This window comes from Microtus pennsylvanicus, chromosome 8 (genome assembly GCF_037038515.1).
Source record: "Microtus pennsylvanicus isolate mMicPen1 chromosome 8, mMicPen1.hap1, whole genome shotgun sequence".
Classification (NCBI taxonomy): Eukaryota; Metazoa; Chordata; class Mammalia; order Rodentia; family Cricetidae; genus Microtus; species Microtus pennsylvanicus.
This window is the reverse complement of record NC_134586.1, coordinates 65,419,189-65,437,461: the sequence shown is the minus strand read 5'-3', so window position 1 is coordinate 65,437,461 and position 18,273 is coordinate 65,419,189. Positions and strand designations below refer to the sequence as shown.

At 37.7% G+C, this 18,273-nt stretch overlaps 1 protein-coding gene across 4 annotated transcripts in view; it reads left to right on the top strand.

The window, feature by feature from the left end:
- Lrrtm4 (leucine rich repeat transmembrane neuronal 4) overlaps positions 1 to 13,377 on the top strand; it is a 774,662-nt gene extending 761,285 nt beyond the window's left edge. For all 4 annotated transcript variants that reach the window (XM_075983791.1, XM_075983794.1, XM_075983793.1 and 1 more), the window contains one exon: positions 12,197 to 13,377. In XM_075983791.1, the coding sequence (XP_075839906.1) occupies positions 12,197 to 12,418 (222 nt within the window). In that variant the 3' untranslated portion in view covers positions 12,419 to 13,377. The remainder of the gene's footprint in view (positions 1 to 12,196) is intronic.
- The last annotated feature ends 4,896 nt before the right edge of the window (positions 13,378 to 18,273 follow it).

Genomic DNA, 18,273 nt, shown 5'->3' with positions numbered 1-18,273 from the left:
AATAAGTCATAACAAGTCTTAGTTAACAAGATTTAACTCGGACTATTTAACATTTTGATAAAAGCTATGCAGAAAACAAGCAACGAGTTGGAAGAGGGGATAGCTTATATATGTAAATGTGAATGGAATGGTATTTTAGATAGGGTGGTTAGTGAAGACCTCTCCAGAAACATGATATTTGAACAGGGAATCAAAAGATTAGCATAGGCCCATTGGAGTTGGGAAGAAAGAAAATGAAAACATAGCAGAAAAAGACAGCTTGCTTTTGTAAAATGAGAACTATGAATACCAAGACCTGGGAATAGGAGAAGGCTGATTGAGATTGAGAAATAGGGGGGGAAAGGGCATATTGTTAACTTTGGCACAAGAGGAAGCAGAGGTTGGTCACCTGTTTATGATTCAATGACCTTTGAACACAGTGGACTCTTTCACATAATCACTACAGTTCTCTCCCCTCTGTTGGAAGCTACAGGAGCTCAGGAGCTCACTCTCTGCCTTAAGAGCATCCCCATATGGCCTTCACTCAAAGGGCAATCTGCCTTGATCCTCCTACAGCATGCTTGGTACAATATGACCTGGGGGTGACTTCAGAGTTCTCACTTGAAGTTTCCTGTCTGAATTCCAAGTACCAAGGTTGTGTGAGTCTGTCTTTTTGTCCTGGAGCCACTGAAAGCTTTATTCTGGGCAAGACCTGGGTTTTCACTTGGAAATCCACAGTGACCACATGCTGGGAATTCTTTTACTCTCTGCTCTCCTGACTCAGAGTATTCAACCTCAATGACAAGCAGGCAGGACCAGGCTCATATTACTCATTCAGCAGTTAGTAATCTTTTCAAATAAAGCATCTTCACTTTATTCTTCTTTATAGACCCAGAGTACCATTGTATACCAGATTATAGAAAAATGCCCAAGCACGCTAAATTATTTTTAATTTGTTTATGATTTTATTAGTTTGTTACCCATGAGCCTTAAACAAAACTCAGAATTTCATATCAGTAAATATTCTAGCTTTCTGCCTCTCTAATAAGACACTAACTGAGAGCAGAATAAGGCAAGAAGAGGTTATCTTACACTTCCAGGTCACAATCTATGACAGAAGCAAGTCAGGAGAGGAGCTCAAGCAGGAACTTGAAGTAGAAGCAATGGTCGACTATTGCTTGCTGACTCCCTTATTTCACTTGGATTCATGCTTAATTAGCTTTCTTATACCACCCATGACCACTATCCCAGGGTATGATGCCATTCACAGTGGACTGGGCATTTCTACATCAATTAATTACCAAAACATGCCCCACAGGTGTGCACATAGGCCAGTCTCATCTGGTGACTCTCTTCTTTGAGGCTTTCTTCTCAGAAAAAAAAAATACAACACTAAGTAAAGTTATATTAAAAACATTCATCCACATTTTGCCTATGTTTACTTTCACACTGTCAAAAGAGAGGTCAATAGTTAACAATAGATCCTGTATAAGCTGAAAAACTAAACAATCACTGACTTATGATAGAGTTTGGCAATCCTATAGTAAGTATCTGTCACAGGAATAAAAGAATGAGCACATAAATAAGTGAATTATGATAGCAAATTCACTTTTATATAATTGTACCTTAATAGTATACATTTTATGGCAGAGATCCAGCCATTATCTTAGACCCATATGTATTTCATTTAAAGAATAACAACCAACATTATTTATGTGCCATTCAACTTTGCTGTTCTAAAATATAGTCAATCAGAATAAAACTTATAATTGCATTTTCTAAATGGGTGTATTCTATTTCCATAATTAAACCTGTATCTAAAATTTTTCTCTATTAGAAGAGCCAGGCTCCTAGAAGTTCCTTTAAATGGTTCTAGAATCAAAGCAGTCATTTCATTCTGTCAATATCTCTGAAACCTTCAGGGGCTTTTCTCCTGCATCTGTTAGTTGGTTCTGAAGTTCTACCCTGGGGTACAAAATTCTGTTTTACAAAGTCATATGCCTGGGAGAAATTCAAGCACCTTCCTTATGTGAGAATTCTGTTTCAACTTTACACTTGTAAAGTAATTTCTCTCTTTACTGAATAGTCACTGCATGGTGAGAGAGGAGTCACAGGAGACTCATCTACTCTATGTTCAAAGAGCAAATGCTACCTTCTAGTTAGCCAAAAGGCATATTCTTGCATAAACAAGTATAAGGTAGTATAAAATATTTAACACAAATCCAAATAGAATGCCACAAAAGTACATATGGACACTAGAGCAAGCTATCATTCACTGAAAAAAAAAAAAAACACACAAGGAGAACTTGATTGAGGAATGGCACCAATATTAGCTTCACCTCTATTACCATATATTCACTGCTGCCTTTTCTGTATACTTTAAAGTCAATAACCTCTCTCTCTCTCTCTCTCTCTCTCTCTCTTTCCCTCTCTCACTCACTCTCTGTGTATATGCCAGTGTGTGTATGTGCATGTGTCAGTGTGAGTGAGTGCATTCCTGTGTGCACAAACACACACATTCATGCTAGTGTGTGAGTGCATGTAATAGCCAAAGGTTATTTACCCTCAGGCGTCCTTTCTCAAGAGCTGTCCACCTTGGTGTTTGGGAAATGGTCCTCATGAGCCTTGAATTGGGCTTGAATGTCCATGGGGATCCTCTTGTCTCTGCCTTCCCAGTTCTAGGATTACAATTGTGGGCCACCATGCCCAGCTTGTGGAGCTAAACACATGCCCACATGCCTCTGACGCAAGCGTTGTATGACTGAGGTATTGCTCTAACTCAGGGAAAAACACCTTAAAGTGGATCTGTTGGATGTGCTGATAAATATCACTTCTGCTTGATTATATCTGTATTGTCTGAATTTCTGCAAGGAGGGACTGGGACATACATAGTGATCACAGACAGTCTCCTGTTTGAGGGCAAACATCTTCTATATATCTTTGTACTTCATATAAATACTACATTTTTCACAGAAGAAATATTCCTGTCTTAAAGCAACACCACCCCTATTTGTTACTCTAATACTTTGTTATCAAAGTCATATATACCAAAAAGGTGTATTTGATTACAATACCCAGTAGGGACACATTATTCTTCCTAAAACAGATACCAAATCTTTGGAAGAGAACCATCTAAAAATTAATGCCAGTTAATCAATTCAGCCTATTACTCCAAAGCCTTTGTGAAGCCTGAGAATGTTACTAATGCAATACACTTCCCAGTTAATGGAGTCAAGCCTAACTTCAAATTCTAGTGGCTCCTCATTAGCTGGATACCTTGGAAAGTAGCACATTCCGGCAGACTAACACTAAAACTACAAGAGTACATTCTGTTCTGACTTCACACAAATGACTTGAAAATGAAAATGTGGCCAAAAGTGAGTACCCAGACATTCTAATACTTGAATAAGAGCAGAGGAGGAAGAAAAGACAAATCTTTACCGCATATGTCAGAACTTGAGTTACAAATTGACAGAATAGTCAATATTGAAAGTCATCATTCACTGAGTTCAGAATGGTGGGGTTTAGTTATTTTTATTTTAAACCAAACATTTATTTAGTGTGCATGCATGCAAGTGCATGTGCGTGTCTGTGTATGTGTGTACATGAGTAACATAGAACATGTGTGAAAGTCAGATGACAGCTTGTAAGAACTGATTCTCCCCTTCCACCCGTGTGAGGCTCCAGGATATATGCCTGCTTGTCAAGCATTGTATCAAATGCCTTTACGCAATGTACCATCTTGCTGACTTTTACAAATGGTGGATCTTACATGATGTCATTCTTATGCATCTTTTAGTCCAGAAAATATATGGAAGCAAGGCAGTTGTCTTTTTCACCATTATCTTCTTTACTTGTTTTATTTAGGGACTTTCTGAAACAAATATCATTAAATGTAATTGACAATCTGACTGAATAGATGACTATGTCACATTTATTATTAATTTAACTTTAAAGCCAAAATGAGGAAAGCGTAAAATTTTTATGAGGCATTGTTTGAGATGGCAAACATTTTATTCTTATGAAATAAGAGGTCTTCTTTCATGTTTCTGGTTTCACCTATTAGTAAATCTTGCCATAGTTTTAATGCTTTGAATTTCTCAAAAACTCCCTAATTCTTGAGGTTCTTTGCTGCTATAAGGTACATCTTAAAACTGGGGGGGGGGGGGGGACAGGCAGGTGTATAAGCTCATTGTGTACTGTCTGCACATCACACAAGCATGAAAGTTAGAGGACAACCTCAGTGTCGGTCTTCAGTGCCCACCATGTTTGAGACAGGGTTCCATGTTGTTTGTCACTTAGTCATGAGTTTTGTGGGATTTTCCGATCTGGGGTGGGAGGATAAACCCTCTAACAACACTCATTTCTGCCTCCCATATGCTGAAGAGGCAACTAAGTTTCCCATTTACCCAACTAACTTAAATGGAATAGTTCTTTTGGCTTTTAATTAACATTTCTGAAATATAAACCAATTCCAAAACATGTCTTCATGAACATGTTTGATTCTCATCACATACTAACATAGTAAAGAAAGAATTAAACTCAAAGTTATACATTCATTTAGCAATTGCCATTCATTTTAAATCAATTTCACTTCCAATAAATGAAGTGTCCATCTTCATTAAGCAATTCAACTGTATTGAATTCTTCCTCTGGATTTATATGATGATACTTTTTAAATGGTCTGAATAGCCCGACACAACCTTTTAATTCTGGAAATTAGAATTCAAATGTCATTCAGGAAATTGAAAATCAACTTTTTATGACTTCAGTAGAAAGAACTCATACTGAAATCTGAACAATGGCCATGAAAAGTTAATAAATAAGTCTAATGATAGACCACAGTAATTTAAGAACAATCAGATACTTCAGCTAGTTATAACTAGTGTTTGAACCTTTGAGAACAGAAAGAAATGATATTGAATTTCCATGTTATTATTTCTAAAGTCTTTGATCAAATTTTTCAAGTATCCATTTCACATTTCTCTCATACTTACTGCATAGACACATTCATTTCTCTTCTTAAATATAATTAGTGCAGGCACAAAATTGTGGAATCAGTCAATATGCAGATGTGAAGCTCTTTTCATCCCTCTGTAGTTCAGTCTTTCCTTTAAAAATATAAAATATGCCATTCCCCTAAGGTCTGTCTTTGAAATCCTAATACAACAGGCCTCATAATTCAGGGAAATATTTCATTGGAGTTTTGTTGATATTATTTATTTGTTTTCATACCTTTCTGCTGTATTGAAAGAAAAATCTTCATCTAGATAGAAGTAAAAGTAAATTATGTTTTGCTTTTTTTTTTTTTTTTGAAAACCAGAAGATTCAGTAACCATTGAGAACTTCTTGATACATAAGATAGAACTGAGAGCCTTAGTTAGGAACTGCTGTTCATACACCCTTGTGAGCCCTGCATCTCTCTGAATGGAAGCCATGAATGGTGAAAAGAAAGACCAATACGAAAAGGGAAGACTATGCTTCCAGAAAAGTATAAGGGCAAGGTTGAGCTTAAAACAGCTGGAATAAGTATTCTTAGTTGATTTCTTATTTCTTATTACCTGAGGCTAATGAGATGGCCTGGACCACTCCATTTTCAGAGTTAAAGCCAGCAATCAGGAGAATCAAAATAATTTATAATTAGTCACGGGAATGATTCTTTCCTCTGTAACCTAATTTAGATGTAGTTATAAAACACACCTCTATGGAAATGTATGTGTGACTTATGTTCAAATGCACATATACCCCAAAGAAGTCAGAACTTCCGAGGAGCATGACATATTTCCCAGATTTCACCATGTAATTGTCTTTAAATAAAGGACAGTTTTCACTGCATCCACTGAGTAGATAGGCATGCTAATAAGGACATCTTTAAATAGTGTTTTTCTGCTGAGCTACAAAGTGGAGCCCAGGAGAGAATGGATGGAGCATGGGGACCTTTTTGTAAAGTACTAAGAACACATTTACAAAAATACCAAAACTATATAAGGGAAAGTTAAGAACACTTTGTTTTGACTACTGGAAACAACAATCCACACAGGGACCCAGGTGGTTAATGTACTGTACATTATTACTATAAAGCACAAGGCCTTCTTCTCTTAGCTGCTGCAGAACCACAATTTCAATTGATTACATCGTGCCCCACAGAATAGACTCAAAGAGTAAATGACCAAACGATGCAGTTATCCTTTCAAAGCTGGCCAATTTATTCGGCTCTTGAATATTTATTTATTTTGCCATTGGTCAATTTGGAAGAAAAAATGTTACAATGGTTTCTATCTTGTAAGAGTTTGCTTGTAAGAGAAAATGACAAGGACCCCTGCTTATTAGAGTAAAAAAATAGTCCAACTGTAAAAGCAAAATAAATTTCTTGAGTTCAGAAATGATATAGCATATACATCTAGAAGTCTGTGGTTAATAAGGCTCCCTTGATATTTGAGTCTAAATGAAGTGCACATCGTAAGTTTTTAGCTATGAAATTGCTCCTTTACATAATGTTTTAAAAATAAGAGTTTTAAATAATCATGGAAAAACCAACAATGTTGACATATGAGCTGCTGGGTTTCAACTTTAGATGAACATATTTGTACAGAGGGCTCATGAGTCCATAACTTCCTCTCACAGATGAGCCTACTACATGCTTGGGGTACTGTGTCTTCTTTTTACAATGAGTAAGGAGAAAACCACAACAATAGAAGGTATCAACGGAGCCACAATCAAGCTTCATGTGGACTTTGATGTTTTACACCAATCTGGACAATCTGGAAAGAGAAAACTTTGTCATTCCTTCAAGTAAAAATGTGGAACAAGGGATGGCAAGATGGCTCAGCAGGAAGAGGCATTAGCTGTCCACTCTGAGGACCTATGTTGGAGAAGCCCACTTGTTCATCCAGGCAGCTCAGAACCAAAATAACCACACAGGAACTATACTATTTGAAACACTGCTTGGCCCATTATCTCTAACTTCTTATTGGCTAACTCTTACATGTTAACCTATTTTTAGTAATCTGTGTATCTCCACTTGGCTGTGGCTTACTGGCTAAAGTTTCAACGTTTCTGTCTCTGGAGGCAGCTCCATGGCTTCTCTCTGACTCTGTCTCCTTTCCCTCAGCATTCACTTTAGGTTTTCCTGCCTAGTTCTTTCTGCCCTGCTCTGTTATAGGCTCAAAGCATACAGAGGGGAATCCCATATCACCTCCCTTTTAGTTTTAAATAAAAAAGGAATTTTTTACTGGATTAGATCTGTGGGGGCTGCTATGGTAGAAGACAAAAATAAATTCCTGAAAATTGTACTTTGACTTTCACAGCTACATTGTGGAACACAAAAGTTTATTGAATTTAATCTAAAAATTGTAAAAGAGAGAGAAAGAGATGTACAGAACACATATTCTGTGCCCAGTGAAAATTTTGTGGCTTGAAAACTACCTGGTGATTTTTTAACTGTGTTTTCAAGTTATCCTCCACATATTAATAACAAAAAGAAGAATGGATCATCATATTCTTAGGAAGGTATTTCCCAAAACATTTTCCCTGCTCAATTCCCTGAAGAAAATATCTGCTTCCATTTCTCTGCTTTGTCAAAGCTGTGTTGACCTGAGACACCAATCTATCATTGGACACAATTCAAAAATGCCACCGGGTTTTCCAAAACAGAAATGACAACAAACAGTTCATGTCTAGATAGTTTGCTGGCTTATAGAGAGATATCTGAATTAATAAGAAATAAAAATGGGACTGGATATAGAAGATATACAAGATATACAAGAGTGTAGCTCGCTGGCTCTTTTAGGTAGCTACACTTATTGAAGAGTCTGCTAGGTAGCTTGACTTAAAGGGAGTATCTCTCAGAAGTCCTTATTACTTATGTGTGATTTGGGGAGGTAGGGTTCCTTGAGAATCTGATCAGCTTCCCTGAAGGATGGAATGTTTCACCTTTTTTTTTAGAACATCCTCTATCCTAACAGCTTCACTCCAACATTGCTGTAAAGCAACCATGTAGTAAGAAAAAACAATTCAAAGATTGAAGCCAATTTTTTGTCTTTTATTTTTAAAATAATATTATATTTAGCATACTAAGAAATCAATTTCGTTGTAACATCTTTATACGTATATCACACTTCATTTGTTCCTAACTTTTAAAATTGTATTTTGTTTATTTCATGTGCCTGCATCTATGTATGTGTGTGTAGGTCATCATCTATTTTCCTCATCCTCCCCATCCATATCTCACTGGTCCCATAGTCACCAATTCTGCTTTCATGACTTATATGTTCATGATCTTCCTAATGAAAATGGAGAATAAGATGTTATCACAGACACAGCTTATCATTTCCAAAGAATACCCCACCCACCACCCCACAAGAAACAGCCAGCCTACTAACTCATCCAAACTTGAGTCAACGTTCAGCTCAATCTGGACTATAAGAGGATTTCTGGCAATTTGTGATTTCTTATTAATAAAGAAACTGCCTAGGCCCATTTGATAGGCCAACCTTTAGGTAGGCGGAGAAAACAGAACAGAATGCTGGGAGAAAGAAGCTGAGTCAGAGAGTCGCCATGATTCTCCCACTCCAGACAGATGCAGGTTAAGATCTTTCCTGGTAAGCCACCTCGTAGGCTACACAGATTATTAAAAATGGGTTAGATCAATATGTAAGAGCTATCCAATAAGAGCCTGGAACTAATGGGCCAGGCAGTGTTTAAAATAATATAGTTTCCATGTAATTATTTCGGGTAAAGCTAGCCAGGTGGCAGGAAGCAGCCCGCTGCTCCTATTACAACACCAGCATTCCTCAGAAACTTGGAAAAGTGATCTTCATCTTCCAAAAGGAGTACTTCCCTTAGCTCTGGCAGAGGGACATAAGGCTTTCCAATTGACATGTTTCTGAGGGACCTGTCATAATATCAAAATCCATACTAGTCTTCAGGCTCCCCAGGCCCCAACTCAGAAGTAGTTCTTAAACATTTCCAAACTCCCTTCTACTTCATAAACTCTCCTCCTTCAAGATACCTGTTCTCCTTATAACCCTTCAGACTTTTCCCCATCTCGTATTTCACTGTTTTCCCAGGAGACAGTCTTGACAGTTTGCAATAAACATTCCCTGTTCCATGCATGGAGTGGCTACTTTGGTTTTTTGACTATGCTTCTCACATGCATCTGTTTCAAAAATCCAAAACCCACAGACCTTGAGATCTGTGCATGCACCAGAGATAAAAGATTTTCCACTAAGATCCCTAACTATACCTTCTGTCCCTAGTCTATATCTGTCCCAGAAGATTTCCACTCAATTTACTGACACTATCCAGTAGCTCTGCGTACTGCTCCAAAATGGCCTGGGCTTCACCATCCTTATTGGTCCTCCAGAACCAATAAGACCTGGATTGGTTAAAAGTCAATGTAAACCAGTGCAACCAGTGTGATCACTCCCTATCACCTCAGGCTGAGTCAGTAAACCAAATTGTTCTAGCAAATGTTTTCTGCCATTGTATGATGTCCTTCCACGTTCTGCAGCATTTGATCACCATTTCAGCCTTTTGGAATCCTGATAATGACATACAAATTTCAGTGAGAAACAGTTACAAAAGATACTGCACTGTCCCTTATAAACAACAAAAGGCTTCAATGCCAGGTTTAGAGAGTATGTCCTGCTTTAAAAGGGCAGGCCTACTGATTGTCCAAAAATTGAGTTTAGGCCCAACTCAGCCTGTACTACAGGATAATTATTGATTTCAAGCCAAAAGCCAGCATTACTCAGGAACTTGTAAAACTGGTTTCCATCTGCCAAAGGGAGTTCCTAACCTCTGGCAGATGGGATATATGGTTCCATTGACATACACTTATGACTGCATATCAAGCCTGTGATGACCTCCAACCTCCCTCAGTATCACAACTAACTATCATACATTTCAAAGTCCATACTAACATCTAAGATCCTAGCCCTTCTCACTTCCACAGGCTTCCTTCCTCCTACATACACATCTGTTCTTTTTATAATGGCAAATTTACCCCCTCACTACTATTCTCTCTCCTTCTTCCTCCCCCTCTTCCTCCCACTTCCTTCTCTCATTCCCACTCTCCCTTACTTACTCCCATTTCTTATCCTGTTCTCTTACTATGTTAATCTTGTTATCTCCACTATTTTCCCTTGTTTTCTGCTTCTCTAACCATGACCATGTATACTCTACTGCCCTTTCCTGTCTACTTCCTTTCCTCTGTCTTTGCTCTGGACAGTTCTAGATACCTCTAGCTGTTCTCTCTGTCAATTTTATAATAAAAACCTTAACAAGTCATTGAAGAAATAAATTGAAGGTGATATCAGAAGATGTAAAGATCTCCCATGTTCATGGATCTGTAAGATTAACATTGTAAAGATGTCCATATTACCAAAAGTGATTTTTATATTTAACACAATCACCATCAAAATTTCAACAAAATTCTTTATAGACCTTGAAAGAACAATAAATACTTAACATCCTTAGACATCTTGGAAATACAAATCAAAATGACTCTGGGATTCCATCTTACACCTTTCAGAATAGCTAAGAGCAAAAACACAAGTGACATTTCTTGCTGGAGAGGATGTGTAGCAAGAGGACACTCCTCCATTACTGGTGGGAGGGCAAATTTGTACAGCCACTTTGGAAATCAAGATATGGTGGATTCTCAGAAAATTGAAAATTGATCTACCTCAAGACCCACCTATACCACTCCTTGGTATACAACTAAAGGACACTGTACCTTATGACAAGAATATTTTCTCAACTTATGTTCACCGATGATGTGGGATACCCTTTGTATGCTGTTATTACCATTGGTTAATAAAAAAATTTTCTTTAGGCTGATAGTAGAGCTGTAAAGGAACAGAGCTAGGTGGGGAAAATTAAGCTGAATGCTGGTAGAAAGGAGGCAGAGTCAAACAAAGCCGTGGAGCCATTGCTGGAGACAGACGTGCTAAAACTTTGCTGGTAGGCCACAACTTCGTGACGATGCACAGATTAACGGAGATGGGTTAAATTAAGATGTAAGAGTTAGCCAATAATAAGCTAGAGCTAATGGGCCAAGCAGTGATTTAATTAATACAGTTTCTGTGTTATTATTTTGGGGCTAAGCAGCCAGGAACAAAACAAATGGCCTCCTCCTACACATAGCAGCTTTGTTCATACTAGCCCAAAACTGGAAACAATATAGATGTTCCACAAACTAAGAATTTTAAAGAAATTGTGGTTCATTTCTACAATGGAATATCACTCAGCTGTTAAATAAATAAACAAACAAATAAATAAATAACATTATCAAATTTGTAGGCAACTGAATGGAACTAGAAAAAAATCATCCAGAGTGAGGTTACACAGACCCGGAAAGACAAACATAGCATGTACTTACATATAAGTGGGTAATAACTATAAAGTAAGGAAAATCATGCTATGATCCACACATACAGAAAGGTTAAGTAACAAGAATGGCTTGGGGAGTTAGGGAATGGGGTACATAGATCTCCCTGGGAAGAAGGTTAAATGGGTTCCCTGGGTGGACTGGACTGAATCCAGATGGTAACAGGAGGGATCAAGAAGGAGAAGAGAGACAGAGGGAGAAAATACTGGGAGAAACAACTAGAATTGGTAGGCATCTCATTGTAATGTAGAAACTCATTGCAATGGAAACTCCTTGGAATCTAGCAGCAGCGTAGCCCAGACACCTAGGATAGAACCGATAAGACTGGAAAAAAAATAATGTCAAAGGTCAAGGGATACCACAAGAACAGGGATAACAAAATAAACCAACCAGGGCTCATACACTCTTTCCCCCCTCGTTTTGGACTTTACCTATCGTGTTACACTGTAAAAGTTCCTCCCTGTTTTTGTAGCATGTGCATTTAGATGAAGGCTGTGGAGAGCTTTTGATAGGATACAGTTGCCATTCGTTGGTATGATGTATGCCATCCATGTTCATAGGTATTTAGGCTATTTTTAACTTTTTTATGTTAATATGCCAAATGAGAGTCAAATCAAAAATAAAGCATTGAAAATACTTTATATATAATTTATCTGAAAAGTAAATTGTATTAACCAAAACAACCACCGCTATTTTGTAAAATTGCTGTTTTCAAGCAACGGAACTTGAATCACCATGGGAAACAAAAATAAAGCCAGGGAAGGGTTAGTTTCTCTTTTTAACACTGATCACTAACCAATCACTTTCTCTGCTTCTCACATACAGATACCCCACCACGTGAAGCCCTTGCCGTATTACAGCTACGACCAACCAGTGATTGGGTACTGCCAGGCCCACCAGCCTCTCCACATCAACAAGGCCTATGAAGCTGTGTCCATAGATCAAGATGACAGCCCCAGCCTGGAGCTAGGGAGAGACCACAGCTTCATCGCCACCATAGCCAGGTCGGCTGCACCTGCCATTTATCTGGAGAGAATAACAAACTAACAGTAAAGCCAACTCCTTAATAAAGAGCTCATAGGAGAAGGAAGGCCTTCATCGCAAAAGAGATGAGATGTCCAGCATTCTCCAACCTCAAGAATTCTTTGCTCCTGTACAGAAATTTAGGGCATAGTGAGAAAAACAAAACAAAACAAACAAACAAACTGCTTATGAGGTTGGGCAGCTGGGAAACCTACCACCAACCCGGGAGAACATAGAACTTTCTGTGCTTCAAAATATAAAATAAACACAAGTACTCCCGGATGTAAATAGTCAAGAGTGCTACGTTCTTATAAAAATAGATTTCATCCTAGCTATCTATAGGTTTGTTTGTATATTTGATTTTTCTACTCTGCATGGTCCCTGGGATGGAGAACCACAGGGGGGAGGGGGCAGATTTGGGGGAAACAATGCAGTTTTTCTTGTAAGGTGTGCATAACACTCACAGACCTTGTTTCCAATGTCTTCATTTTGTTTTTCCTTTAAAATCTGGTTTTATTCTTTTGTTTATTTTTTTAATTTACTGGAGGAATGACTTTCTACTTCTAAATATAAGTACTTACTTGGCACCAAAAGATTTAGGTTTGAACTGACCTAAAGTGAAAAAAAAAATTGACCACAACATTGAATAAACTACTGGACTGGGTTTAATAAATCAAAGTGTCCACTCCTTCAGTGAACATCATCGATGGCATTAGGAGCCCTGGCTTGTTCCTCCATCGGTATCCATCACAGAAGGAAACCTGATTACCCAGACCTGTGGGCACCTGGAGTGGAGAAGAACCTGAGAAATACCCTCAGTGGAGAGAGGGTCTCTACAAACAATGGGCAGGAGTCCAGTGGATGAATAAATCAAGGGATGAATTTCTAAACTCAACACGATGTATAATATTGCTTTTAAATTTAATTATCACTTAGCTTTTGTGTAATTTTTATCAATAAAAGAAAAATGTTGAAAAATAAAATACATTATTTTGTAGTTGGTATGCCATAACACATAATCACATGTGTGGAATGTTCCTACCTGGTGTCAGAGTAATGATGTAGGAGTCTATCAATGGTTTCTTCTGTGGCCCATGGTCAGATAGAGAAGCATCAATAATTGTAGAAAATATATCTGAAATAAATCTGAGGTAGCAATGTGTTTAAAATTTTATTTAGAGGTGTCCTTACTCTAAAATGTATCATGCAACATGAAAGAAATGTATCAGTGGGAGAATTAAAGACTGTATGACCTTGGAGCAAAGACAGAGTCCTGTGGGAATTAGTAACTACATAGCAAAGTACAGAACAATTCTTTTTAAAATCATCTCTCAATGGAGATAATGGAGACTGGAAAGAAGGCTCAGTAGTTAAGAATGTCTTCTGCTTTTGCAGAAGAACTCATATCTGGCTATTTGCAATCACCTATTATTTATCTGAAAGGGAATCCACCACTCTATTCTGGCCTCCATAGGCACATGAACAGAGATATACTTATTCACTCATAAACATACATATATACACATAAAACGTAAATTAAAATAATACAAAGACCTAATGATGTAAGTCACATGATTTTATATTTGTCATTAGGGCGCTAGTATAATTCTCCAATTCACCATGAATACCTCCCTTAGGTAGTTCTTGGCCCAATTTGAGTAACTTTATTTTTAAATCAGGATGAAGCAATAATGTTGAGAATAATTATTAAGGCAAGTTTTATGTTTCTTAAAATAGCTTGTGTGGTGTTTGACAATGATTTCTGCAGATTTCCTTAAGAACTAACAATTTAATTCTATATTCTGAAATTAAAAATAAGAGCTTTAGAAATTATTTCTTATCAAAATTGCAAATAACATAAAACAAAGGTCTCTAAAGCTAGATAGGGTACTGAATAAGCATTTTCTTTCAACACCATTTTATTCAAGTATCATTCTTAATTAGAATTGATGTTATCCTCTGTATTAAATGAGAAAATACCCAGTGTCCTGCTAAATGAAAATTCAATCAACACAGCTCTTATTTTCACATTGAAATGAGCCATTATTGCCAAATTATTTTAGTTTTCTGCTGGTATTTATCATTTAGATGATATGTATTTTGTTAACCATGAATATAAGAAGAGTTGACCATGAGTTTAAACATACTTCCTAGGCTCAAGACTTTACTTTTAGAAGTTGGCCAATAATTTTCCTAAATTAAAATGTATTTTTGGGTGGATGGGTATCTTTCCCATTTCCTAAACAGTGATACCTTCTATTCTCACAGATACTACCAGGCACAACATTCATAACAACTGATTTTCATCTGAAAATCTTGACCAAAGTTGACTGTGATCAATTTTCTTCTATGTCTTGCAACCAAAAATATGCCGAATAGATATGATTCCTCCCATTACTTAAAATTACTGCACTTGTCCAACACTGCCAAAAGTCAAACGTGAACAGTGAAGTAAACTGTTAGGAAAACAGACAGCATTGTAAAAATATTGAGCTTCCAAACACAAAAACTTCCAAATGACTTATTTAATATGCATATCATTTACATGTGAATGAAGTTTGCGTTGAGTTTTGCAGATGTGTTGAAACTTAGAACAGGTAAACAAGAAAACATCAGAAATCAATTTCACTTGAGTAATTCTGGAGAAGTCCTGAAATGCAAACTTCATGGCTGATGTTCCATAACAGGTAGAATAAGCTAAAAAAAAAAAAAATCTTTAACTTTAAAAAAAAATGATATTTCATCAGAGGGGTTGGAAATCTAGCATTAGATTTTAATTCTTTAAGCCAAAGGAAAGGGAAAAAAAGAATCTATTATTGGTATTCTAAAAGCCTGTTATAAGCAAAGAGGATGTGAGGCACCAATAGGCACCGTTAATTCTCACTCTACACAACTGGGCCAAGTTACCTATTCAGCTCACTTTCTGGTTCATGCAAGAGCTTAGCTGTGCAAACTGACTTTCTCAGAGAGGTCCGTATTTCTCCACCCGTAAGAATAACATGATGCAGAATGGTAACCCTAGGTAATATAAAGATTTTCTAATGTCTTTTAGATGCCAGGAATTAAGGTGGTTCTACTGAGTGTTCATGTTGGAACGTTAGAGAGTCCTGTTGAAGAAAAGCTACTTTTGTTCAGAACTCTTCTTACTAGAAAACTGGCGTCATCCAAGCTTGTTTATTGGGTGTCTGAAAGGTCTACAGGATCTCATTTGAAAGCTGGAGATTCTCATGGAATATTCACAGAACAAGAGACACAAAACCATGCCTAAAAACAATTATGAACAAAACAACTTAGAACAGCCAGTTTCCCAAACACTATGATTAATTCTCTTCATAAATATTCTTAGTAATACTGGATAGACATCTACTTACTGAAACAAGTAGTAAGTAAATGCCTGAGATCAAAAGCTTGAGTGATGTGTATCTCACAGTAACCATTCCTTGCATTCTCAATCCTTTGAAGGTCGACGCCAGTATTTCACATACGGCTTTCAGAAACTGAAGACATAAACAATAAGAAATTGTACTTGAAGGATGTCAAAGTCAAGCAATATCTAAAATAAAGTGCATATAGTTATAATATTCTAACAAGTTTTATTAAATAATGAATCAGTAAGAGCAGTGGATGGAGATCTCTGCAAGATGCCCCCGAAGCATCCCTCTTGGCCTCCAGGTACATTTTTATCTATCTCTGAGTAGAGAAAATGGCAGGTCTAGATTATGACAAAAGTGCTGAAATCATGAAACTGCAGAAATGGAAAATATACAGTTCTCCGATATCAACTTTTCACATTTTAAGCACAGTTCATATATATATAAATAAATTAACATGGAAATTTTCATTAACAACTATATAACGTATTATGCAATAGTTTAGCAGTATCAGCAAGAACAACAACAGCTCAAAAACGTTTCACAGAAGTACCATCTAGGAAAGAATGTTGTAATGTGATACTGTTATAAAGAATGTAAACTTATCACATAGACTTGGAATGTATTGACAATATCACACCCCCAAGGTGATGACTATAAAAATAATAGCCAAAATATATAATATTATTCGAGTCATTGTACATGTCACTGATCAATAAATAACTAAAAGTTGAATTTAAGGGAGGCCACAGATAAAATCATCTCCAAACCTACAAACCTGGACAAAGGCAACTATAATCGACTTCTACCTGATGTTTAAGCCCTGGATAATATAAGTAATGTTGCCAATTAAGAGTCTAACTGGAAATCTAAGACTTCTAGGGAAATATCTTTTCTAGGTTCTTCTCAAGGTCTCATTTCTGTCATCTAATTCTAATGCCACACTGGTTTGGAACACTTCCTAAATAAGACCTGAAGATTGAGTTGCCATTTCCCATGTTATATAAACTTCAACACAGAGATGCATATGCAGCAAAAATTCTCAAATTTGGGTTATCGATCATTGAAATTAACATTCACACCAGAAAATGTTCTCTTTAATAGGGAGGAATCTTGTGTCACAAGCATTTCTAAAACAAAGCTTCTGCCTCTTACTTTCCCAGGAGTTCTGAGTTCCTCTTTAAAACATCCCTAGAATCTGAGCTTCGTAAAAGCTGAATGCTATATTAATGTTGACCATGTTACCACACACCCAGTTTCTGCCTGTGTATTGCAATATTTTTTTTATTGACAAACTCTGGTGAATTCTGAATACTTTCTATTTTTCATACTCCTAGCATGTTCTGTTGGCCACTGTCTTAAGGACTGTTCCATTGCTGTGAAGAGACACCATGACTGCAGTAACTCTTATCAAATGAAGCATTTAATTAGAGCTTTGCATAGAGTTTCAAAGGTTTAGATCATTATCATCATGGTGGTGATCATAGCAGTATGCATGGCACTGAAACAGTAGCTGAGAGCTATATCCTGATCTGCTGGTTGAGAAAGAGAGAGAGAGAGAGAGAGAGAGAGAGAGAGAGAGAGAGAGAGAGAGAGAGAGAGAGAGAGAGAGAGAGAGACTGAGGTTGGCATATGCTTTTTTTTAATTTTTTTATTGATAAAAGGAGGATAAATAAAAGAAAAAAAAACAAATTTCCACCTCCTCTCACCAGCCTCCCATTTCCCTCCCCCTCCTCCCACCCCTCTCCTCTTCCCCCCACTCCTCTCCCCCTCCCTTTCTAGTCCAAAGAGCTGTCAGGGTTCCCTGCCCTGTGGTAAGTCCTAGGTCCTCCCCGCTCCATCCATATCTAGGAAGGTGAACATCCAGACTGGCTAGGCTCCCACCAAGCCAGCACATTGCGTAGGATCAAAACCGAGTGCCAATGTCCTTGGCGTCTCATCAGCCCTCATTGATCGCCATGTTCCGAGAGTCCAGTTTTATCCCATGCTTTTTCTGGTAACAGTCCAGCTGGCCTTGGTGAGCTCCCAGTAGATCATCTCCACTGTCTCAGTGGGTGGGTGCACTCCTCGTGGTCCCGACATCTTTGCTCATATTCTCACCCTTTCTGCTCCTCATTGGGACCTTGGGAGCTCAGTCCAGTGTTCCAGTGTGGGTCTCTGTCTCTATCTCCATCCATCGCCAGATGCGAGTTCTAGGATGATATGCAATATATTCGTCAGTATTGCTCTAGGGTAGGGTCATTTCAGGTTCCCTATCCTCAGCTGCCCAGGGAACTAACTGGGGACCTCATCTTGGGCACCTGGGAGCCCCTCTAGGGTCAAGTCTCCTGCCCACCCTAAAGTGGGTCCCTTAACTAAGAATTGTGGTTTGAAAACCTTAAAGCCCACCCCCTCTGACACACTTCCTCCAACAAGGTCACATCACCTAGTCTTTGTAATCCTTTCAAATAGTTCCACCCCCTGGTGACAAGACATTCAAATTATGAGCCTACTGGGGGCATTCCTATT